This window comes from Rutilus rutilus (genome assembly GCF_951802725.1).
Source record: "Rutilus rutilus genome assembly, chromosome: 14".
NCBI classification, from domain to species: domain Eukaryota; kingdom Metazoa; phylum Chordata; class Actinopteri; order Cypriniformes; family Leuciscidae; genus Rutilus; species Rutilus rutilus.
In genome coordinates this window covers 3370001-3396525 of record NC_140219.1, presented here as the reverse complement: position 1 = coordinate 3396525, position 26525 = coordinate 3370001, and the positions used below count along the sequence as shown (strand labels likewise).

General features: G+C 35.3%; 2 protein-coding genes and 1 long non-coding RNA gene across 6 annotated transcripts in view; 2 read left to right on the top strand and 1 right to left on the bottom strand.

Annotated features, from left to right (window-relative positions):
• The window catches only part of arl3l2 (ADP ribosylation factor like GTPase 3, like 2), a 298428-nt gene that overhangs the window by 169235 nt on the left and 102668 nt on the right, over positions 1-26525 (bottom strand). The window lies entirely within an intron of this gene.
• Positions 1839-15392, top strand: LOC311303843. Of its 3 annotated transcripts, none has more exons than XR_014629838.1 (6): positions 1839-2197; positions 9901-10013; positions 10135-12078; positions 12220-12340; positions 14637-14749; positions 14877-15392. It is a non-coding gene; the product is annotated as an uncharacterized lncRNA (long non-coding RNA). The 3 variants fall into 3 exon arrangements; XR_014629840.1 differs by having other exon boundaries at positions 1906-2197; positions 10135-10281; XR_014629839.1 differs by having other exon boundaries at positions 10135-12340.
• acsl1b (acyl-CoA synthetase long chain family member 1b) overlaps positions 17480-26525 on the top strand; it is a 27191-nt gene continuing 18145 nt past the window's right edge. The window contains exons 1-3 of one of the 2 annotated variants that reach the window (XM_084430556.1): positions 17480-17577; positions 25034-25236; positions 25322-25436. In XM_084430556.1, coding sequence (XP_084286682.1) covers positions 25042-25236; positions 25322-25436 — 310 coding nt within the window. In that variant the 5' untranslated portion in view covers positions 17480-17577; positions 25034-25041. Of the gene's footprint in view, positions 17578-22358; positions 22496-25033; positions 25237-25321; positions 25437-26525 lie in introns of those variants that run through there. The other variant, XM_084430557.1, reaches the window with a different exon arrangement.

The following is a 26525-nucleotide window of genomic DNA, read 5'->3' as shown; positions in this document are numbered from 1 at the left end:
AAAAACAAAAAAATACAAAAACATTATATATATATAAAAAAATAAATATTATTATAATGTAAATCATCTGTTCTCTATGTGAATATACAGTAAAGTGTAATTTATTCCTGTGATCAAAGCTGAATTTTCAGCATCATTACTCCAGTCTTCAGTGTCACATGATCCTTCAGAAATCACTCTAATATGATGATTTGATGCTCAAGAAACATTTATGATTATTATTAATGTTGAGAAAAGTTATTAACATTTTTTATTTCAGGATTATTTGATGAATAGAAAGTTTAAAAGAACAGCTTATCTGAAATGGAAAGCTTTTGTAACATTAAACACTACCGTTCAAAAGTTTGGGTCTATTTTATTTTATAAAATAAAAATAAAATAAATCAATACTTTTATTCATCAGGGATGAATCAAATTGATCAAAAGTTACAGTAAAGACATTTATAATGTTACAAAAGATCATATTTCAAATAAACACTTTTCTTTTGAACTTTCTATTCATCAAAGAATCCGGAAAAATAAAAATTACACAACTGTTTTCAACATTGAATCATCATATTAGAATAATTTCTGAAGGATCATGTGACACTGAAGACTGGAGTAATGATGCTGAACATTCAGCTTTGATCACAGGAATAAATTACATAGAACATAAAATAGAACATAGTTATTTTAAACCGTCATTATATATATATATATATATATATATATATATATATATATATATATATATATATATATATATATATATAAAATATATATTATATATATAATATTATTATTATTTTAATCAAATAAATGCTGCCTTGTTGAGCAGAAGAGATGACTTATTTTAAAACCATTACAAATCTTACTGACAGAGTATGCATGCATGTATGTATGAGTATAATAATAATTAAATAAATACATACATATATATATATATATATATATATATATATATATATATATATGTATATGTGTGTGTGTGTGTGTGTGTGTGTGTGTGTGTGTGTGTGTGTGTGTGTGTGTATAGGCTATATGTATTTTATTATTATTATTATATTCAAACATATATACATGTGTGTGCGTGTGTGACTGGAGACATGGTTACTGAATGAAATAACCATGTTCCTAAATATGATCCATAACATTACTGTTAAAGGATTCGGATTCATTTTAGTATGGCTAATGTACGTACCCCTAGATCCTTTCAAACCATTCATCACACAAATACATGCATAACTGTGTACAGTATGTTTACATGTAAATGTATACTGAAATGAATCCCGTTAACATAGTTATTCCACTCATTAACCATTTCTCCAGTTTAATTTCAACTGACCACACTGCTAACGATAATGCCGTCTCTCCATCATTACAGAAATCTGCTGCAAATGGTTGTTGTTGGTGTAAATGTATTCTACGCTATGGGAGCACCCAATTTCCTTCCAAAATTAAACACAAAAACGTATTAATGCTGTGTTTCTGCTACTCTCCAGAAAATAAATGATATTGTATGTAAGTCATTTAAGTGCCACCGTAATAAGCAATGTACATTATGCGTCAATATTTACCGATAATTGCTGCAAATATACCTGCTGCTGTCTGCCCCGCTTAAAATCATAGGCAACGCGGATTTGTTTGGAACTATGCAGAGCTACATGAACCACGTGACCGCGTGGCGGCGAGATCAAAGCGTGTCGCAACTCTCTGATTCGCATCTGCCTGCTGATCGCTGATTGGCTAAAAGTGCGGGTGATGTCAACGCCAACGCCAGCTGACTAAAAAAAAAACAAAAAACAAAAAAAAAAATGTGTGTTCACGGAAGAGCTTTGATAGACATTCGTAGCGCCCTATAAACGAAGACGCCGCTGCTGCTAGAGCATCCCTGATTGGTTTGTTTTTCCTTCTCAAAGGCGGGGCCTCTTCATCGTCGAGGTGTGGAACAGTATATAAACGGTGGAACTGCAGTCTGTGGTGTGGAATCATGTTTTGTGGAGCGCGTTAACTTTGACTTTTCACTTTCTTTATTTCTTCGCGAGAGAACAGAACGTTTTTCTTTTTATTTGTTTTATTGTTTAAATTACAGTAGATGGAAACTAGAAGTAAACACATGAAGAGAGAGAGAGAGAGATGAAGACACAGACAACTGAAAACATGAAGCTTGTGAAGATTGTCAGATGGAGCAGCTTGGATGATATTATTAGACCAGACTGTGAGTAAAACAATCTCTCAGAACTCAATCAGTAAATGTTTGAGGGAATCATCTGTCTGTGTTTCTGAAATATATGCCATTGAATGTGTCCATATTTGTGTTAATTCTGCAAATGGAAGTTGCTCTTAAAAGTGTGACGAATGATTTCATATGTGGTCTCCTGATATATGATAATTCCTTAACTTTTATTAAACTGATTTGTAATGGTTAATATGACAAACCAGTGGCGAAGCCACATTAGGGCTAGAGAAACTGCCAGAATATAATATTAATGGTTTGAAAATAAAACGAAACTGCTAAATAATCATATCTGTTATATAGGCTATATATAATTTGTAAAGTGTAGGCTATTATTAAAAATACATAGCGCCTATATAACATACTGTTTCGGGCTGATAATACTGTGCTGTAGCCTGGGTTTCCCCATACTGCCTTGCTCGCAGCGATTCTATTCACGCTGCTATGGCAGTCTGGACACCATGGGACAATTTTTCCCCTGAAAAAGGGAACCAATCACAGAACGGGGAGGGAGCAGCAAGATGATGACGACACCGAAGCAGTTTGTTTATATCAGACTCGACGTTACCTTCTACCCTCATGTTTATCTTGCACAAACGGTAATATTCGCTAAACGCCATCGTGTACAAATAAATCTTTGACCCATCGTCCTTTTCCTCGTCGAATTTCTCTCACTCTACATACGTCATCTGGTATAATTGAAGCGATTGGCTATGAGCTACATACAGGCGCATTTGATAGACATTCATAGCGCCCAATAAACGGCTCTGGGCATTCGTAAACCACGCCTCAAATACGAGAAAATGCGCACGTAGTTCCCAGACCAAGTCTCAATGTATGGAACGCCTTTGGGGACAATACTTATTATATGCAACGCGTGAAATTTGGACGCATTAACACGCACAGTTTGTACGCGTAAATACGAAGTATATGTTCGGGTGTCGCGTCAGACCGCACAACAGCCAATAGCGTTGCCCTATTTAGGATTTCATTTGCATTTGTGATGCGATGGCACGTTGCTGTATACATATATAAACATCAGACGACATTTCTTTCCGTGAGGGATGATGTGCTGTTAGGTAAGCAAATACCTATGCAAACGTCACACGTAACATTTGTTCGTGAATGAGATCGTAATTTTACGTTGGCATGTACATAGGCAAGCGTAAAACTTTAGAGTCAATGATGCATTTATACGTTGGTTGTGATGTCAGTGCTGTGGCATCTCATCCCGTTTGTACTCATGCAGGTTTTTTGTCTCCGGTAACGTGGAAAAGTGGATTGCTGATGGAGTTTTCGGTTTCTTGCCACTGTTGCCTTTGGCTTGCTCAATTGGGGATATTTTGGGAATATTTAATTAAATTTTATCAATCAATAAATTTACACTAGAAACAAACCTTGTTGTGTTATTTTGGTTTATGCTGTGAAGCTGCTTTGATGCAATCTGTATTGTGAAAAGCGCTATATAAATATACTTGACTTGACTTGACTCTCTACGATGGCTCATAGAATTTTTTTATTAAACTGTCAAAGAACTTTTACAGACTGCGTTCAGTTGGCATCCTCTTATAACAGGCTATATACACATGTATAACATGTTAACATATGTATACAACATACAACACTGGATATGGCCATAGCCAGGGTTAAATAATTAGTGAGGTCCACGGTGGGGTGTCAATAATTATACATAATAGTGCCAATAAATGCCATAAATCATTCAACTTTAATAAATACAATGAATAATAAAGTTAGCAAAGGCTAAATACTAAATACTGTGGCTATTGTTTTTTCAAAATGACTGGAGTAATCTCCGAGTGGGCCAGCATCAATCTGGTATGAGAGACTCTGGAATGCTCCTTGAAGTCGGGATGTAAGTTTGACTGGAAATAATTAATACACATATACTCTATGTATACTGTATATAAAAATCTAATAACAACAATATATTGTAACAATCACACATTTAACAATTATATTATAACAATAAGGCAAATACAAAAGCAGAAAACAAAGCACCAGTAGCCTATGACAATTTACAAATCTTTATTCAACATTTAAACACAGACACAATCATACGACACATAAACATTACAGAATCACTACAGCAGGCGGACCACGTAAACTGTGGGGCAGCCAGTCCAAGTCCAAGTGTAAATAGCAACAGTTGTGGATTCAGTAGACATTTAGATGCTATTTACTTATAAATAGTGACAGATAACGTTACTATTTGCTCATCAGTATTGTTGTGCATTAAACATCCTGCAATATAACTGACAGTAGATCATTAGATTTATAAAACAATATTAAAATCATGGCAACTTATTGAGATATTAAAGACCTAGAGCTACCCCGAACCTACCTAAATGTAACTTTTATGAATTAGAATGAATTTTAATTCAAATCATTTTTATTGAAAACAAATGCGTTTAATAACTGTAAAGTTATATAAAAAAGCACTGTCAGTGGGAATAGAACCCCGGTCTCCCTTTACACGCCACAGAAACCGCTGACTAAAGTGACTTTTTCCACATATAGGGTAGACTGGCCTAGTGTAGTTCTGCCAACAAGTAGGCTATTTGCAGTGGTCCAAATAGACACCTCGAATGTATTAACCAGAGGGGAAATATCGTCGTTTACTTTACCTACAGGACAAATTCATGGGCGTCAGTTTGGTTTGAAATGAGCTGGGGACAGAGACTCATTCGGAAGTGCATTTTCAGAAGTGCTGGGTACAATGACGCATTCATTTTTTTCTCTCTTTCGCGCAGGTTATGTTTTGGAAGGCGATGTCCTGTAGCTCAGGCACGGCCCCACTTTTCAACAGGCCCACCCAAAAGTAAAAAAAAACCTTTTACTATATTCTAATTTTGTCAATAATTATAAAAAAATCGCCAATAAGCTCATAATTTGTGCTAAAATAGTGTTTAGTTTTAAAAACCATTTTAAAAAGCTGGTTATATTTTGATGTTTCTGCGCAAGTTCAGCAGACAGTGAAGTTCGGGTTTGTTCCGATCAGAGCTCGTGAGTGTAGAGCGCATTTCTGAATATTCCGCTCCGCTCGTCCACTTCGTAAAAGTAATGATTATGAATGATTGTTAATAGGCTATATATCTTCATTAACTAGAGATATAATTAAACAAAAAGTAGTCAAAACACATCTAACAGAACATAGCTGTTTATTTTTTACACCTTGTGTTCTTATTTTGTTTAATTAACGAAATGTCAATCTTCATCTTTATAACAGAAGATACAATACAATACAAAAATCTTCAAGATGTATAACGGATTGTCACCTTATAAACAGTCCCTTTTTAATGGAGTAATACACCCTTATAATAAAGAAAAAGCTTCAGTGATAAAGAATATGAACGCAATGCATTTAATTATACATTAAGCGTTTTCCTTTCATAGAAACCCTTTATTATAAGGAAAATATGTGGCTCTTAACGTGTCTTTCTATGGGAGGATGGCATAGCAAATATTCAATGCATTCAATGATAAATATTCAATGGTATTCAATGCAAAACAAATAAAATAAATAAATTATTGTGGCATTAATTAGCCCATAAACAATATTTATTTTAAAGCCTAAACGAATTTGTTTAAAGAAAAACACCAGCGTTGGGCGTTTGTCTGTATAGGCTAAGTGTTTCAGCCGCCCTTTTCAAACTGGCGCAATAAAATGCAACAGAATTTGATTAGTTAAACATGAAGAGGATTATCCGTCTGGCATGGCCGCTCACTCTAACGTTAACCTAAATAAATGTTTGCTATTATGAAGCGCATATCCAAGTGTTTGTGCAGAGTGTGGAGCACGCACTATGACATGGATGGAGGCGCCGGTGCCATCACTCGCATTTTCCTATCAACAGTGGAAACAACTTAAAAATACTTCATTTCTGGTCATACAGAATATAATAATACATCAGTCGCAACTACTTTTATTTGTGTAAACTCACAACAACAAGAAAACGGTGTGCTTTTGTAAAATAAAATAAAACGAACAGGACGCGCTTTCATGATCTCTGTGAATTGGAGCGCGCCTCAAAAATGAACTGACAAACAGTGTATAGACAAGCCTCACAGACATGAGAAATATAACTATAAAGTTACTAAAAAAAATGTCCACCAACGAAAAAAAAATCCAATCGAAAGCAAATACGGTAGCTACCATCTGATTATGTAATCCTGTCCGTATGAAAGGCGCATCTAGGCTACATTACAGCGGAGATGTGGAGATATGTATGCAGGCAGCCTACACTGATTTAGAAAAGACTAGTACATTAATAAACAATTAAAATGCATCGTTATTTTAAAACGACATAAGATCTCGTTATTAGACATAATTGAGGTGAAAAAATAATATGTAGGCTATGTGGCAGCAATGCGTCACCATATGATTCTGCTATATTTACTTTTTATAGCTATATTAAATCCTTTTTTTTTTTTTTGTTGGGTCAGACAATGATTACCAAATTTCTCTCTCATATTGCTCCTCACAATTTACTGAAAACGGTCAAAAAAATCGAACCAAAAGTCAAATTAATATGGACGGAAGTTAAAAGTGGTGGGTACAAAATGACTCATGACGAAAGTCCCCCCCGAAATCGACGCCTATGGACAAATTCCTTTAATGTTACAAAATAATATAATGTCAATTCATGCAGTCATTGAATGTATTTATTCATTGACTATAAATTATCACCAGTTTAACTAAAACAGAAAAATTTGTATGTCGCACATCAAATAAGACTCAGAAATATTACACGTTCAAAAATGTCATGTTTACACGACGAAAACGTTCGTCTAGAAACACGTAACAAAAAATACACGGCCATAAATGTTGCGTTAAGGCGATACAAACGATCGTGTCTTTAAATAACATGACAAAAAACTTCGCGTTTAGACGTACAAAACGTTCGCGTTTACACGGACCAAAAAGACGCGTACAAACTGTGCGTGTTAATCAGGGTTCGAATTATGATTTCATCTTTGTGGGGGTCTCTTTAAAAAAAAAAAAAAAAAAAAAAAAAAAAAGTAGCCTATGAGCAGACTTATAGCTTAATAATGTAATATAAAAATATAAAAATTTGTAAATATAATACAAATTTAATTTAAAAAAAAAAAGCGTTGGTAACACAATTCAATTTAAATAGTACATTTGGTTTCATTTGTCGTTTGATGAGGTCTAAGATGTTGTGAGTTGTAGAATTTTCACGTGAGTAAATTAATAGATCCGACGGATTTAAGCACAATACTTACGTGGTCCAGTGGTAGAACTTTTGCCAAGCGTGTCAGAGGCTCTGGGTTCGAATCCGTACTCATATATATATATTTTTTTTTTCTTTTTATCAAATCCGATTATGTTTATCAGTGGTTGTATATCAGGCAGAGACAGACGTTTGTGTGCATTTTGTTTTGTAATTTCACTGGAACGAATAGGGAGTCTCCACAACGGATTGAAACGAGTGAAGACTGTGCGCGAGCCACAAACAAACACAGTATCCGCGCCACTGATCGCAGCGGCAACGAGCACTTTGATCACTTGATTTAAGCATAAGGATGTAGTGTGATGACAATCTGAGTCCGAAGGAAAAAGTGCTTTATTTGTAATTGAAAATAATGGTGCTGATGATTTTTAGAGACCCCCACAGGTGTATGATTTTACTGCTTTCATGGGAGCTCATCCTCTCTCTATGGGAGCTCAGCTCCCACTGGCTCCCACGTAATTCGAACCCTGGTGTTAATGCGTCCAAATTTCACGCGTTGCATATAATAGGTATTGTCCCCAACGGCGTTCCATATTAATGAGACTTGGGCTGAGTCCCAATTCGCCTACTTATACTACGACCTAAAAGTATGTACTTTTTTTGTGAGGAAAAAGTACATACTTTTGAGTGTGTAGCAAAAAAGTATGCACGTTCTGGGACATACTTCGATGACGTCATGCAACGTGAACGAGAACGTGGTTGCTTAGTTACGCACACCATGACTGTTAACAAAACATTTTACATTTCATTCATTCTTATATGTCATATATAAATGTATTTACTATTCCCATCTTTTTTTCCAAAATACATTTACAATGTCCTACCAAATTGAGGAGTGAAGCAGGGCGTCGTCGTAGATCAACCAAACGCAGGTCGTTTGTGAGGCGGCTGGTTCTGACGTTCATGTGCACTGTGTGTAACGAAAGCTAAAATATTTAAAGTTTATAGTATAACTATTGTTTAACGTATTTTATACTTATGTATAATACTCAAAAATACCCCGATGAAAATGAACCATGCTTTTACTATAGTAAAAGTGTAGTAACCATGTTTCTTTGGTTGGATTGATAAAGTTAACATTTGTACAGCCACAGTATTACTACAAATAAGTCAGTGTGGTTAAACTATGCTTAGTGTAGTAAAAGGTGTTTATTTTCATAAGGGTTTATAGTAAGGTAACTTATAAATCTAAGACAGAAACATCAGAAGAAATACATTAAAAAAAAGACACTTGCATGACACTGTACTTTTTATTTCATCGGACCCTACAAGATAAACACGGTACTTTTTGGCACAAAATAACCCCATTAATATTACGAGACAATAAAATATAACTTTAATAAGGGTTAAACATTTGAATTCTTACACTTAAAAACTGAGGGCGAATCTCCGCGGCTGCATCCGGCTGCCATGTTTACATCACCATAGATACCACCATCACCACAAAGCTTCTCCCTCCCGCACGCAATGGGTTGTGGGCAATATTAGCCTTAGAGTGTGCATTGATCTGCACTTCGAATTCTAACCGGAAATAGTAGAACATCCGGGTATCTTTGGAATACTCTTTTCAACATACTACGATTTGGGACGTACTAATTCTTGTTTCGCATACTATTTAGGACGGATAGTATGCGAATTGGGACTCAGCATCAGTCTGACGTTAGCCAGGCTAACTGTGCTGGTGTTGTGCTGTACTTCGATGAACCACATGTTGGAGCCAGTGTCAATGTATATGTATTTCGGGCTGTCACCGGTTGGGGGCAGTATGTGCACAGAGTGTTTTTAAACCGATGTTTACGCGTAGAGGGAGTTGGGCTTGGTGGGGGAACGCATACAGATTTTACCACACACACAAAGTTAGATGTTCACCGTCTCTCAAGTATTTATTATTTGCATTTGGTAAATAAAGAAACAGAAAAGTAGAAATGGACTACAAGACTGTTGATGTGCGTAAAAAGTGCGTTGTAATAGCCAAGCCGTCAGACACACGCTCGGCCACCTAGTGGACATACCTATACTAGACTATACTATACATACTTGACTCATTGAGGGCCTTTTGTACAGCAAACAAACATCCAGACTGCTGAGAGTGATGCTTAGATGAATATGTGCTGTGCTTTCCTCTCAATAACTACATAAACGCAACAAAATTGAGAGAACAGCAAGCTTTTAAAAAAACAGAAAAACAAACAAGAAAAGCATGTGAACATGTCATGTTTTTTTTAAGCAGCTTTACAGTATTAAAGATGAAAACAGTGTCTCATTTCATCAGTACAAGTTCATTTGCCTGTTATCTAGCAACAGATTATCAGCTTTATCATCATTATTATTATCTTGTGGAGTTTTAGTGTTGTATGTGGTTGTTCTGTCTCTCTTTAAACTGAAGATAATATTATGTTTCTTCATTCACAGTTTCTGTGGATCCACACACACCTGTAAAGAGTCGATCTGAATCATCAGAGAAGATCAAGCATGAGCTGAGATCATGATATCTGAGTAAATGATGAGAGGACGCCTGAACTAATGTAAGATCATGTTTGGCCATCATCTCTGAGATACACTGATGATCAGCTGATCAATATTTGATTTATATTTCAGTGAATATTGATGATGATGATGATGAAACCGCATGTGTCTTTTTTAAAGCTCATTAAAGTTTCTTCTGGACTCTGAAGATCCTGACAGCAACTTTATTCATAACAGAAGATGATGAACTAATGTTTCCAGACCTTAAATCTTCCTCAGATAAACTGTGTCTGTTTATTAGGCTTTGTAAATAGAACGGGAATAAGTGTAAGTTTGTAAATGCTATTATATTTTCATATAGTTGTATAGTTTTTTGTTCTGAATATAAAATTCTATTTATGTCAGTTATCAGTGCAATATTGCATCTGATTGTCACAGTATTGTGTTTTCTCCGTGTTAAATATGATCCTCCTCATGTAACGTTCTTTATCTTGATGCACAAGCACATGTGTGTATCATTTACACCTGCTGTTTCTGTAATTATGTGCATTATTTGTCATTTTCTTTTGCCTGTTTCAGATTCTTTGTCTAAATCAAGTTTTTCATTTCTTTGAAACATTTACTGTAAAACTGAATTAATTCTGCGAGAAAAGTCCAGATACAAACACACTGTTTTAAATAAAATGCATAAAGCGATCAGACAGTCTTTGTAAACACTTTCTGAACTCATTTTCTCCACGGCTCATTCAGTGCCGTTCCACTCATGACCTTTATTCTCCTGACAGACACAAGATCATCTTTTACAGTAAAATAAGAGGTCTGAGTACTAACTTACAGTCTAATCAAACACAGCAGATGGTTTAAAAATGAAGTTTCTGTCAGTAATTACTCTCCATCAGGTCATCCAAACCCGTAAGATACCCGTTGATCTTCAGAAACACAAATTAAGATATTTCTGATGAAATCCGAGAGGTTTCTGATCAGACTATTGTTCATGCACTAGAGTAAAGACTAAGAGCTTTAGGAGGGGAAGAGACAGGGCAAGATGAGGAGACTGAGAGAAATGAGGAGAGAGCAGGTATTGACAAATAATTACTGCCTGCTAACACGGTTTTAAAGCTATTTTTTATACTTTTTTTTTGCCCTTCAAACATCTTGAAATGCACATATCAGAGAAATAATTTTTTTTAACTCCCTAACAACCTCAAATTTAGGACCTCTTTGATTTTAAAAGATTTTGTTATGGGTGTGCTTGTTGTTCATTTGTCTTAAAAGTATCATAAGATTTGTTTGTCAGCGGTGCATTTAGCTGTTCTAATCATCAGCTAATCAGTCATACAATAAGACATCAAAAGATGTTTAAAATTATTTATTTGAAAAAAAAGAAAGAAAAAAAAAAAGAAATAAAGCCCAATTTCAGTTAGTTGAGGTGGGAAGAATAATTGATTAAAAAAAAAAAAAAAATACATCGCAATATGGTTTCTTGTAGCCTAATACATTACCTGGCACTAATGCAGATTGCAGCTTGCTTTACTGCATTCCAAAACAAGTATTTCGGTTCGTGAACAGCTAAGAGTCAGTTTAATCAACTCAACTTAGTAGGCTATGTTCTGTTTATGTTAAACTCGTGCGAGAGAGCGATTCAAAAGCATATAGAACTGTCTGTTCTCTAATCGCTTTCGCGGTACTTTGATATCATACACCGACCGGTCTGTGCAGCGCTGCTTTAAACAGTGAGCAACTTGAAGTGGGACGTAACCTTGCTAATGTGACGTCATCATGACGTATTCCCAGTGGTGAACGCAAAGCATTTTGGGAATCCGCGGCACAAACATAAGGCGTCAAACTTCATTGCATGGAGGGAAGAACGCAGTGTTCAAGATGCCTGCATTTTGTAGGATTATATTCTGTTTTTCACGCTAATTTTTCATTATTTTCATGCCAGAACACTTGCCTGCTATGCCAGCCTGGCCAAACATACCCATAATTCTTTGCGTTCTGAAGAGGTTGCCGCCCATTTGGTCACATGTCTTAGAAGGGAAAAACTTGAAGTGGGGCGTAACTTCAGTTGTTTTCGTGACGTCACTTGACGGAGGGGGTTGGTGTCTGAGAGTGCAAGTGCAGGTCTGCTGCCAGTCAGACCATTTTACAGTCTATGAGCCAGACTCTTCTCGTTAACTTTGACTTTTATACTTTCTTTATTTCTTCGCGAGAGAACAGATTAATATTTTTTCTTTTTTGTTTCTTTTATTGTTTAAATTACAGTAGATGGAAACTAGGAGTAAACACATGAAGAGAGAGAGAGAGATGAAGACACAAACCACTGAAAACATGAAGCTTGTGAAGATTGTCAGATGGAGCAGCTTATATGATTTAAGACCAGACTGTGAGTAAAACAATCTCTCAGAACTCAATCAGTAAATGTTTGAGGGAATCATCTGTGTTTCTGAAATATATACTATTGAATGTGTCCATATTTGTGTTAATCCTGCAAATGGAAGTTGCTTTGATTAATAGTGTGATTTCTCCTGATATATGATAATTCCTTAACTTTTATTAAACTGATTTGTAATGGTTAATATGGCAAACCAGTGGCGAAGCCACATTAGGGCTAGAGTAGCTGCCAGTCTGTTACGTTCGTGAACGAATCGTTCTTTTTGAACGAATCCTTTAGGTGAACGAATCGTTCTCGTTCACGTAATCAATTGACTCATATTTCTCGTTCACTGAAATCCCTCCCTCCACAGCAGCGCGGCGCTATTAGCAGCGCATGCAGTGAACCGGTGTTTTCAACCTGTCAAAGAATGAACCTCGAGCCAATAGCCTTCGAGTATGAGATATGACGGAGCATGTGATTTGTTGGATGTAGTGAACGAATACGCCCTTCACTGACTGACCGAGTTGCTTTTGAGTCTGAGCCGGGTCTGAACGAGAGAGAGATCTTATCGTTTGTGTACGAGTTGAACGAACTGGTATGTCGTTCATGAACGAAAATAACCAGTTGTTTGAACGATAATGATGGCGAACCGATAGAGCTAGGTTTGTGTAGTTAGCATGTTTGCATCAAATAATCAAATTTACACTTTACCATTGTAATGAAAACAGGTTAATAACGCAATATATTGGTTAAATATAACAAAGACAAATTAACCGTCATTTTTTACTTGGTTTGAGTTAAGGGGGGCGCACTTGACTGTTTACTTGATTTAAATTTACACTTCTCGTTACCTGCTTTTCTTATATTTTGGTTGTGTGTTTTAGTCTTAGTTTTGTGGTATTTTGCAATTTGAACAATTTACTTGACTACTTGTGTTCATTTTGTATTATCAAAATGAATTCATTACGTTTTATTCATGTATGCACTTCTCTAAAAACTAAAACAAACCAAAAAAATATGACAGTATTATAGGTCTCATAACGTCAGCAAATAGCATTTCAGTTCGGGCTGTGAAGGGGCATGTATTTGGTTGGATCTACTGAACGAATTTGCCTATCACTGCTGAGATCGCTCTGTTTTGAGTCTGAACGAGAGGGAGAGATCTCGTTCGTGAACGAATTGAACTGGTACTTTCGTTCGTGAATGAGAGTACTGGGTAGATCGGTCATTTAGCATGTGATTTAATCTCATTCAAAGCGCAGTTATAGGTGTGCACATATAATTGTTTATATTCATATTCAACATACAGAACATCAACGTTTAATATAATCCCAGATTTATGAATGTGTATGTCTGACTAAATAATTAAAATGTTAATATTATGCAAGAAAACCTTGGTTTGGTCATCTGAACCACTTATTTAGACTTATGTTATTAATTTAGTAAATAAGGCACACATTTTAACAAAGCCAAATCACTTTTTTTTGTAACAAGTAAATACGTTCATTAAAACATAACATAAAATACACTCTTTTTCGCCACCTGCTGCAGTATATATCTAATATGAAGAAATTATCACTGAACGAATCAGTGAACGAGTCTGAACGAATCATTTTGGTGAACGAACTGAAAATGAACGAGTCTCTGAAAAGAATCAAACTTTCCACCAGAATATAATAGCCTACTAATGGTTTGAAAATAAAACGAAACGGCTAAATAATCATCTGTTATATATAATTTGTAAAGTGTAGGCTATTAAAAATACATAGTGCCCATAACATACTGTTTCGCGCTGATAATACTGTTCTGGTGTTGTGCTGTACTTCGATGAACAGCAAAGAGAAACCAATTTCACAACATGTCGACGGCGAGTGAGTTTTCGATCAGTTTTCATCTGCCCCCTAGTGGACATACCTATACTATGCTATACTACATACTTGACTCATTAAGGGCTTTTTGTACAGTAAACAAACATCCAGACTGCTGAGAGTGATGCTTTGATGAATATGTGAATATGTGCTGCGCTTTCCTCTCAATAACTAAATACACATGCAACAAAATTGAGAGAACAGCAAGCTTTAAAAAACACATAAAAACAAACAAGATTTTTTTTTTAGCAGCTTTACAGTATTAAAAATGAAAACAGTGTCTCATTTCATCAGTACAACTTCATTTGCCTGTTATCTAGCAACAGATTATCAGCTTTATCATCATTATTATTATTATCTTGTGGAGTTTTAGTGTTGTATGTGGTTGTTCTGTCTCTCTTTAAACTGAAGATAATATTATGTTTCTTCATTCACAGTTTCTGTGGATCCACACACACCTGTAAAGAGTCAATCTGGATCATCAGAGGAGATCAAGCATGAGCTGAGATCATGATATCTGAGTAAATGATGAGAGGACGCCTGAACTAATGTAAGATCATGTTTGGCCATCATCTCTGAGATACACTGATGATCAGCTGATCAATATTTGATTTATATTTCAGTGAATATTGATGATGATGATGATGATGAAACCGCATGTGTCTTTTATTTTAAAGCTCATTAAAGTTTCTTCTGGACTCTGAAGATCCTGACAGCAACTTTATTCATAACAGAAGATGATGAACTAATGTTTCCAGACCTTAAATCTTCCTCAGATAAACTGTGTCTGTTTATTAGGCTTTGTAAATAGAACGGGAATAAGTGTAAGTTTGTAAATGCTATTATATTTTCATATAGTTGTATAGTTTTTTGTTCTGAATATAAAATTCTATTTATGTCAGTTATCAGTGCAATATTGCATCTGATTGTCACAGTATTGTGTTTTCTCCGTGTTAAATATGATCCTCCTCATGTAACGTTCTTTATCTTGATGCACAAGCACATGTGTGTATCATTTACACCTGCTGTTTCTGTAATTATGTGCATTATTTGTCATTTTCTTTTGCCTGTTTCAGATTCTTTGTCTAAATCAAGTTTTTCATTTCTTTGAAACATTTACTGTAAAACTGAATTAATTCTGCGAGAAAAGTCCAGATACAAACACACTGTTTTAAATAAAATGCATAAAGCGATCAGACAGTCTTTGTAAACACTTTCTGAACTCATTTTCTCCACGGCTCATTCAGTGCCGTTCCACTCATGACCTCTGACCTCTCCTTACAGACACAAGATCATGTTTTACAGTAAAATAAGAGGTCTGAGTATAACTTACAGTCTAATCAAACACAGCAGATGGTTTAAAAATGAAGTTTCTGTCAGTAATTACTCTCCATCAGGTCATCCAAACCCGTAAGATACCCGTTGATCTTCAGAAACACAAATTAAGATATTTCTGATGAAATCCGAGAGGTTTCTGATCAGACTATTGTTCAAGCACTAGAGTAAAGACTACAGAAAGAGACTAATCAGAGGTAAATCATTAAAATAATAATAAACCTGTAATGTAATGCATTCAGGGCTGGAAAGATTTCTAAGACATTTAGAAAACAAAGTCCCTGAATCACGTTTGAGAAAACCTGTTTATCCAATAGGGTTTTTCACAGACAAAAAGATAATAAAAAAAAAAAAGAATTTTCGCTTGACCATCCAGCAAAACTCACTGAGACTCACTGGATATTTATTTCTGCATGACGTTCAATATGCTTATAATATAATGGTGTTATTGTTCAACATTTTAAGGCATGTTAACATCATGATCTTTACTGGGGACACAAAAGTCATCAAATCCCAGCAATGTTTTTTATTTATTTATACTCTAAATTTTTTATTTACATATTTATTTTTATTAACATTTTTAACATTATTTCTCTCTGAAATATAAAATGTCCAACCTACTAGCACCTTCTTACAGACCCAGAGTCCCTGCAGACACCAGTTTGAAAACCCCTGATTTAAGACACAGAAAGAGATTATTTGGCCTAGAGGAAAATGACTGTCATGAACTGTGAACTTCTTGGACAAGATCAGACAAGAACAGCTCAATCACATCAACTCTTCTGCTTTATAGGCCTCTTAATGTATGCGCTACAGCCTGTCGTACCATATTTTAACACTAAGTGTCGCTATTTCGCCGTTTTTGATCATTCTTTCTTTAAAAAAAGCTCGGTTTAGCTGCTATAATAATCAATAAATCCATATCATCTACAGTATAAAACTCAGTAGGCTACATACACATGATATTAAAATATACGCATGTACAAATATGCTATCCATTTAACTGACTGTATTTATCATAAATATGAAATATTTTACTTATTAACTCATCAACTTCAGCTCAATCATCTTATTATAATGAATTAGGTCCTTATTATATGTCCTTGGCTGAACTTTACAATATATGTCTAATATTACATTAACTTTAAAATTAAAATAATAATTTAAAATATGAATGCTTATCGAAACTTAAATTAAGAACACAAAACATAACTTTTTCTGCATCAACGAAATCCATAAAGTCAGTCCTGTCACAGAAATTATGATTAAAAAAATTACTATTTGAGGAAATTTTGATGAATTAAACGGTTTAATTGTGTAGATGAAGGAATGGAAACCACTATGTTTTTGTAAAAATCTCCTATGTAAAGCTTTTTTTTTTTTTTTTACAACTATACGAGTGCCTGACGGGTATTCTGTGATGTTGTGTACTACAGTTGACCGAAAAGTTGCTTATATTTCTTAGATGAATTACAAAACCATGTTAGATACAATCAGGGACACGTGACCAATAAGAAAACGCTATTTGTATCAAAGAAATTAATTAGGAAACCATTCTAACATATACAGATTTGTCTGTGACAGGGCCTGACATATTAGGGGTGAAATGCGTATAAATATGTATTTTATTCAATCATAAAAACATGCTGAGATGGCATGATATGTGTTTCTCATAGTTTTACATGTCCTCTATATGACTTAACGTTCAGATTTAAGAATAAGATATTTTCCCCCCAATATTTTTATAAGTGGAAATGTACGTTTCTGGTAGAATGTCCCCTATATCTTAGGTGCATTTATTGAGTATAGATATGATATTGTCCCGCTTGTGAAAGTCTGTACAAAGGTACACGAGTCTGTAAACGCGGGTTACTGCGAGTCAAACTAGCGACCAATCAGAGGCCTCCTAACAGTCTTTCTATTCGTACGGCGCCTCTGATTGGTCGAGAGATTGGTAACCACTAAACAACACAGGAAAAGTAGTAAACGCGCGCCGACGGACAGACGCATGTGCGATTATCAGAAGAGTTCGGTCTCATACAGGTCAGTAGAGCAGACTAAAGCTCATCTGCGTTACTTGTAACATGTTATTCCTTGTAAATAATGAAATGCATCGCACCATAGACACTTTGTTTTCATGTCGACGTGTCCATGATGCATATGGACAACTGCAGAAGTGCATGTGTGTGTGTGTGTGTGTGTGTGTGTGTGTGTGTGTGACACTGCGAACACAATGAACAATGCAGTTTAGTGTTTTGTTGTTGTTGCTTTTAGGAAAGATCATTTTATATAATTTAACGAATGCACATTGTGTGGAGTGCAATTCTTTTTATGTAGGCTACTAGGCTAGCATATGTCCTGTATGATGACTGACGTTTAATATTTCTTGGTTTGTGAATTAGACACGTCTGTCTGTCATGTGTGTCTGACTATAAACTATGACTCAAGTTCTTAATTTAACTTTCTGACCTCTAAATGCGTTAATCGTGTGGCTCAGCACAGCTGGAATTATAGATGTTCATTTTCCTCATAGACATTCATCATTCATCTGTTACTGAATGTTGTCTTTCATGACCCTTTTGACCTTGTTGTTTGGCAACAGCCATGTTTCTGTTTATTGTTTGCATTCCCAGCATCCCTCCAACCTGCAGAAATCACCTGTGTGCGGTCATTAAAGTTTAGTGTTAAACAGGCTTTCATTGGACAGAAGCTCACTTTCCATTGCGGTTGTTAAGATTTGCCAACATTGTGAAGCTGTAGTGATCATTGTAATCATCTTGCCATCAGTGTGGTTGTGTAAATGGTTGGTTTCATCATGTTTATGCAATGTCTTATTTCTCTTTAAGATAATGCGATTCATGGGTGCTTTGGTATGGAAACTCGTTTCTACCATGGAATAAAAAAATAAATAATGGAATTTTAAAAAAAGGCAATTCTGAGAAATAAACTTTATTATCAATTATTATTATTATTATTATTATTATTATTATTATTATTTAGTTATAAACTTGGAAACGTGAGAAAGTCAATTATGAGATATAAACTTGGGATCGCAAGAAATAATTACAAGTTATAAACTTGAAATCGCAAGAAAAAAGTCCGAATTATGAATAATAAACTTGAAATCGCAAGAAAAAAGTCAGAATTATGAGTTATAAACTTGAAATCGCAATAATAAAGTCAGAATTATAAACTTGAAATGGCAAGAAAAAAGTCAGAATTATGAGTTATAAACTTGAAATCGCAATAATAAAGTCAGAATTATGAATTATAAACTTGAAATGGCAAGAAAAAAGTCAGAATTATGAGATATAAACTTGAAATCGCAAGAAAAAAGTCAGAATTATGAGTTATAAACTTGAAATCGCAAGAAAAAAGTCTGAATTATGAGTTATAAACTTGAAATCGCAATAATAAAGTCAGAATTATGAATTATAAACTTGAAATGGCAAGAAAAAAGTCAGAATTATGAGATATAAACTTGAAATCGCAAGAAAAAAGTCAGAATTATGAGTTATAAACTTGAAATCGCAAGAAAAAAGTCAGAATTATGAGATATAAACTTGAAATCGCAATAATAAAGTCAGAATTATGAATTATAAACTTGAAATGGCAAGAAAAAAGTCAGAATTATGAGTTATAAACTTGAAATCACAAGAAAAAAGTCAGAATTATGAATTATAAACTTGAAATGGCAAGAAAAAAGTCAGAATTATGAGTTATAAACTTGGAAATGTGAGAAAGTCAGTTGCGAGATCTAAACTTGGAAGTTCTAAAGTCTAAAAAGTTGCAGTTTCCTCTTTTCCCTTCTGTGGTGTAAAGAAGCCTCAATACTCCGGTGTTCTTGCAGAGCTTGTTTAGTTTGATCATTGTGTTGCTTATGAACAGGTTTGGTGGAAACTGGAAATGACAGGCGAGACAAAAGGAGCGTGTGAATGTGTGCCCGTACCTCACATCTGTTCATCTTTATTAATAATCTACACTGTTGATTGTTGTATCCATTCATATTGTATGAAGGTCAAAAGTTTAAATGGCATGATATGTTTTGTCAACACACTCGACCTTTGTCCCGATCAGACATGTGACAGATGTGTGAAGATATCACAAGGTCAGGACTGTGGACCTGTCATGTCTCCCTGTCAGATTGAACACAAGTGTGGTTTATTGTGTTTAAGTTGCTGTAAATGTGATCCGGAGACCCATAATGCAACAGGCTCGTCATTATTGCGATATATGAATGACTGAACGAGATCTAGAGTGAATGTTAGAGTGATGAACATCTATAAACATGTCTGGGTCATATTTCACAGCTTTTTAATACATAATAATATTTCACAATTTTTTACTCACAAGTATTTCTGTATTTTAATTAAACAAATAAAAATTATATGATGAGTCAGTCATGGCAACTTATGTTTTTACATTAACATATAAAGTTTAAACTGGAGATTCATAAATTCAACTCTAAGTCAATTTTATATAATTTAAGTTGAAATGACTTGTATTTGAAGTTGGTTCAACTTAAAAATGTAAGTCCGCAACTGAACTCACGTTTTTTAAGTTGAAATAGGTGGACGTTTTTTCAAAAACATTAAATAAATCTTACCAACCTCAAACTTTTGAACAGTATAATGGTAGTATTTTTGTACAGCCCTTATGCAAAAAAAAAAAAAAAGTAGGCCTATAATATATATTTTTTGACATTATACAGTAAAAATGAATGTCTAATGAATCGTCAGTGTATGATAGAAGAATTCAGTTGGAAATCTCATTAAAATGCAAATAATCTTAATGCTCGTAAAAACAGGCTGCGGTTTATTTATGCAAAATCAATTTTCTTATCAAAAGAAAACATGCAATTTTATATTTTGCATGATCAAATTAAGCATTTTATCGGATTTTATATGTTGTCGGATCGTGACATTATTTACATGGCAAATAAACACAATTACTTTTTATTTTTAGTGGTTTTTTTTTGTTTTTTTTTAATCTTCCATAATAATTTGCATTAGTTTCTCATTGCGTGTTAAAATGGACATCAACAAAAAATGTAAAGCAATGCAACAAATACTAGCATTAAGTATAAATACTTTACCATTTAATATATGTGTCCTTTGACCCTCAAACACTGTAGTTAATTTATGCAAAAACTTCAGTGTCACATGATCCTTCAGAAATCATTCTAATACGATGATTCGCTGCTCAAGAAACATTCCTGATTATTATCAATGTTGAAAATATCAATTTTCAGGATTCTTTGAATACAAAGTAAAAAAAAAAATGTAATTATCCTTTACAGTCACTTTTAATCAAATTGAATTGCTCAATAAAATAAACCCCCTTCCCATCACGCCTCAGATCAGTGTAAAGCTGTCTTGTTCTCGAGCCTCATGTGGATGTCACATGTCTGCTGCTCTCTCGTCAGAAGTTGCATGCCTTGAATATATATCTGGATCTGTTCCACTCAACCTCATGCCAGTGTTTTCCATTTGTTGTGCCACTGTTTTTAAATAGCAGCAGGGGAGGGTTCGCCAGCCATCGGGTGAGCGGCCCGAGGGTCTGTCATTGGTCTCGCCCGTCACAGCCGGAGCTTAAAGGACGTGGTCACGTTACCTTTGCCCTGGAAAGCGCAGTGGAATGAGACTGTGTTTGCATTTATCAGCTCCTCTTGTCGGGTCGACACCAAACCCGTGAGATTACGAGGAAATAGTCGATAAATAAATGGAAGCGTGATGCTATCATAGGTAGTGATTGAGCGGTATCAGCTAGGCCGATATGTAGGGATTTAACCTTTGACCCTGTAGTCAATAATTGTATCCCTTAAAACTCATCTTTGATCACTTGAATGTAACTCGACACCCTTGCCTCATTTAGTATGCGTGGTTCTATGAATATGCAAATGAGCCCCGCCTCCACTCACTCACTCACTCAGCTCAGAGATCCACTGGTTGACGATCACACGTTGATCTGATTGGTTACAAGGTAGTTTGTGACGTCAGAAACACCAGCGATTTCAAAGCGTGTTTTTGAGACTGTCTTTGGTTCACTGCAGTTTAAGGAGGAAATACTCAGCAATGCTGTCGACTTATGAACTTACACATGATTTGTCTTAAAGCAGATTAAAAACACCACATAGACACATTAACAACATTAAAAGCTGGATTTTCAACACAGGGGGACTTTAAAAACTGTGGGTCTGTAAGATTTCCTAATGTTTTTGATCACCACCAATGCTGCATTTATTTGATCAAAAAATACAGTAAAATCAGTAATATTGTGAAATATTATTATAATTCGAAATAGCTGTTTTCTAATGTGAATTTATAGTAAAATGTAATTTATTCCTGTGATCGAAGCTGAATTTTCAGCATCATTACTCCAGTCTTCAGTGTCACATGATCCTTCAGAAATCATGATTTGATGCTCAAGAAAAATGTCTGATTATTATCAAATCTTTGATGAATAGAAAGTTCAAAAGAACAGCATTTATTTGAAATAGAAATCTTTTGCAACATAATAAATGTCACTTTTGATCAATTGAATGCGTCATTGCTGAATAAAACACATTGTGTAATCTTACTGACCCCAAACATTTGAAGCATTTGTAACGTTGGTCGTCTAATCATAGGACTTTTATCACAGCCTGATGTAATCAGCGTCTCTTTCTTCTTGAGTATTGACACAGTTATCATTATCTAGTCAGTTGTGTGTTTTTTTTTTCTGTTTTTTATCTTAGCTGTTTTACTATTGGTCGGTTGCTCGTTGGACTTCCTGCTCTGTGATTGGCTGAGACAGCAGGTTCTAAGAGTGTGTGTGTCCAATAAGGAGTCTGAGCCTCGGCTGCACATAAACTCAAGCTGTAGTTGTTCAGACTGAACCGCTGTTACCTTCACCTGGTCATTCATTTCACCTTCGTGTTGCAGTGGTCACGTTTGGACGTACCTTATTCTGCTAGTCTCAGGTGAAGTGTGTGTGTGTGTGTGTGTGTGTGTGTGTGTGTGTGTGTGTGTGTGTGTGTATGTGTATGTGTTGTAGCTGTCAGTGGTTATGTGGGTGCAGGAGACACAGTGGCACTTACGTTTGGACGCACCTTATTCTGCTAGTCTCAGATGAAGTGTGTGTGTGTGTGTGTGTGTGTGTGTGTGTGTGTGTGTGTGTGTGTGTGTTCTGTGCCTTTGCTGTCAGCAGCTGTACTGTGATGAAGGACAGTCAGACATGTTTTGGTCTGTGCTGAGGGGTTGAGGAAACTATATTTCATAGTACAAATTACTTTTGACAGAACATAACGAATGATTTAGTATTTTCATTTTGATTCTGAGTGAAAGCATATTGATTTTAGCTGGATTTAACTCTTTGTGTTGTTTGTATGCACTAATGCATGAGTTTACTAGTGTTTCATGCTGTGTGTGTGTGTGTGTGTGTGTGTGTGTGTGTGTGTGTGTGTGTGTCAGGACGTTTTACCCCGGGGCAGTAAGAATAGAAGTGGGTGAGAGGTTAAAGGAGTAACGCGTCCTCCTCGCACGGTTTAAGCATGAATCACATATAGCATAGCTGGCGAAGGTGACTCACATCTCTTACCTAATGCTGCTGATGCTAAGTGTGTTAGCTTGTTTCAGATGAAACTTGTTGTACTTATAATAATTGATTTGAATATGATCAGAATGTTTAGTTGGGCCACTTCAGTGTTCGATGGATGCTTGTTTCCGCCACAGAATAATCTTTTTATCTCACTATTCTTTTTTTTATTTTTATTTTTTATAATTGCGCAATGTAAACTGACTTTTTTTTCCACAATTGCAATTAATAAGATATAAACTTGCAATTCTGTCTTTTTTCTTGCAATTCTGACTTTTTTCTCGCAATTGCAAATTTATATTTTGCAATTCAGAATTCAGAAAGTCAGAATTGCAAGATATGAACTCGAAATTGCAAGTTATAAAGTCAGAATTGCGAGATATAAACTTGAAATTGCAAGATATAAAATCAGGATTGCGAGATATAGCCAAAACAAAGCATTGGAACAAAATTGGTGTTATTTTGGTATCTTTTATAGTTTTTATTATTATTTTTTAATTAGATTTTGTTTATATTTTCTGTTTTCATTTTAATTTCAGTTAAAGTTTCAGTAATTGTGTTTTTTTTTTTGTCATTTTTATGTTTTTATTTATTTATTTAGTTAGTTTTAGTTTAGTAAATCAAGTTAAACTAAATGAAAATGGGAAACTAGCTGAAATAAAATAGGTATTTAATAAAATAGGGTAAAAGTTAGCACTTTCTAGAAATGTTTTTAGTTTAATAGTTATAATAATAATAAACCCTGTGTAGGATTTACTTTGAAAAAAAATTCTCCGAAATTGCCTGTAAATTTCATAAATATTTACGAAGAAACTGCAAATAACACGTAAACGTAATTTTGAAGTAGAAAACCGGAAATATATTTTCTTGTAAAACGTACTACAGAAATTTTTGTTTTATTTTTCATCTTTTTTTATAGTGTGGGTGAATCATAAGAAATCAAGTCTGGGTCATATTTCAGCACATGAACATTTTGACACAATGAACAGGAACACGAAGGAACATTTTGTGAACACAAGTTGCTGCTGGTTTTGTGAAGTTGTGTAAGGTTTAATGACATGTTAGAGGAGTGTTGAGACTGCTGTTAAGGTTTCATTTGAGTTGAATTACAGGTGTAGTAGATTAACATAATAACCTTACACAACATCTGATAGTTGCTTGAGTTTGACCCTTCATCACTGATTGGTTTAGATAATGTCACAGTTCACCAATTGATTGCTCCATAAACACTGTAGTTTATCTGAGACTGGAAGAGTTTGGTTCGTGTTGTTCATGTGGAGGAGACGCTGTTTTCTGAGATTGATACGGTAAAACCAACGCCATCGTTACTGTTCGTATCACTGTGTGTGTCAAGAGCTGAGATTCAGATATGGTAATGAGCGTTTGCTTTCTGACCAATCAGAGCAGACTGCGGCATCTGACCAATCACAGCAGAGCAGCTCTCAGAGAGGCGGGGCTTAGAGACACTGAATCCTTGATCGAAGCGTTTCAGACATGGTTATTATGAGAAAAATAAAGTGTTTTTTGACTTTGAATGCATGTAAACATGTTGTAGGAGCCTTTAAAATAACATTATAGCACTTTAATATTATTGTGGGATGCAAGTAGTGAAATTCTGTGTTTGTTCATTTGTAAGTATTTATGATGCATTTATGTACGATCATGTGTTAATTAAAAAAAAATCTTGTATAATATGACTTGCTGTTTTTGTTTGTTTGGTTTTAATTGTATTTATATGATATTTGTATTTTTGTAGTTGAAATTTTGCCATGAAAATAGCCTTGAATGCTGACATGGCACTAAATAAAACAATCTTAATCTGTATTTATGTACGATACCAGTGTCCGAGAGAATGAACAGTAATGTTAAACTAAACTAAACCTCTCCCTGCAGTATGTAATGTAAACCCTGCTGTCCTCCACAGATTCAGTCATGCAGGCACACGAGCTGTTGAAGCAGATGAGGATCCCCGAGATCTCCGAGGTCCGGGATTATTTCCGCAGCCTCTCCACCAACACACTCCTCGGCATGGGCGCGGTCACCGCGGTCACGGCGTACTGGTACGCCACGAGACCCAAAGCCCTCAAACCGCCCTGTGACCTGCGCATGCAGTCGGTGGAGCTCCCGGTGAGTGAACTCAAATCCTGGCATTGCAATCACAGGTTTGACAGTAAACGTATTTAATGGTTGCATTTGTGTTTTGGCCAATCAGGGTGGAGAGTTCGCTCGTCGAAGTGCAATTTTAAACGGAGACCAGCTCATGACCCATTTCTACGAAGATGCCAAGACCATGTACGAGTGCTTTCACAGGGGCCTGAGGGAGTCGAGTACGTACTCTTCAGTTTTATTTCAACTAGGGGTGTAACGATACTCTCATGAACTCACGATACGATATTATTGCGATACTCCAAGACATATGGTAAAAGATTAACAAAAAATGGACTGTTAAATGCTATATTTGGTATTACATTGGGGTGTAAGTGAATAGGCTTGAAAACTCAATGCTCAGGACAATAGAGACGCCAGAATAACAATATTCATGATTCTGAAGCTGAAAACACAGAATTATTGTAGACGAATATGCTTGATCTCTGTCACTGACTAGATATATTGAACATAATGTCGGACACTTTTTACTGGTAACTTTAGACATTTGGCATTATCAAGACCCACAAATATTCCCTCATTGCATTATAATACATTATATTCAACATTATATATAGTAGTTTAATGTAGTACTGACACTAAAACTCTGTAAACTTGAATTTTTTTCTCACACAGTCATTTTTATTTTGGGTGAATTATACACAATACGTATTGTTGCATTTTGGTATTGCGATATATTGTTACACCCGTAATTTCAACCCTTTAAAGCTTCACTTTGAGTACTGATATCGTCACGTCTCTTAGAATGTCATATATCGAGTCTTTTCACAATACTCATTGTTTCAAAGCAGCTTTAAAGAAAATCATGATGGTGAAGCGGACATATGCTTTTTCACATGCTTAACTCTCTTTAGTGTGTAATGTTCCTGTTTGATCATGAAAAAGCTCTGCAAAGTCACACAGTTCTTCTCTATATCAGTGTCAGTGTTTCTGAACTCCTGAAACGCCTCCATTGTAGTCTTGAGTTTCTTCCGGGAACGAACACGTCACAATATTCCTCATTTAAATAATTAATGCGCAGAATAAAGGGGCGGGGCCTGGTTGAGTTAGTTAGTAGTGTGTTAAACTGGTGGTTATGGTAAGGGACGGGACATTTCCCAAACACACTCGAAGTGCTCGACCAATCACAACACACTGCTCCAGCCGACCAATCAGAGCACAGTGTGCTTTTCAGAAGGAGGGGCTTCATAGAGACAGGAACTAAACAGAGCATTACTGACAGACTGGGAAGAGAGGAGCCGCAACAATGG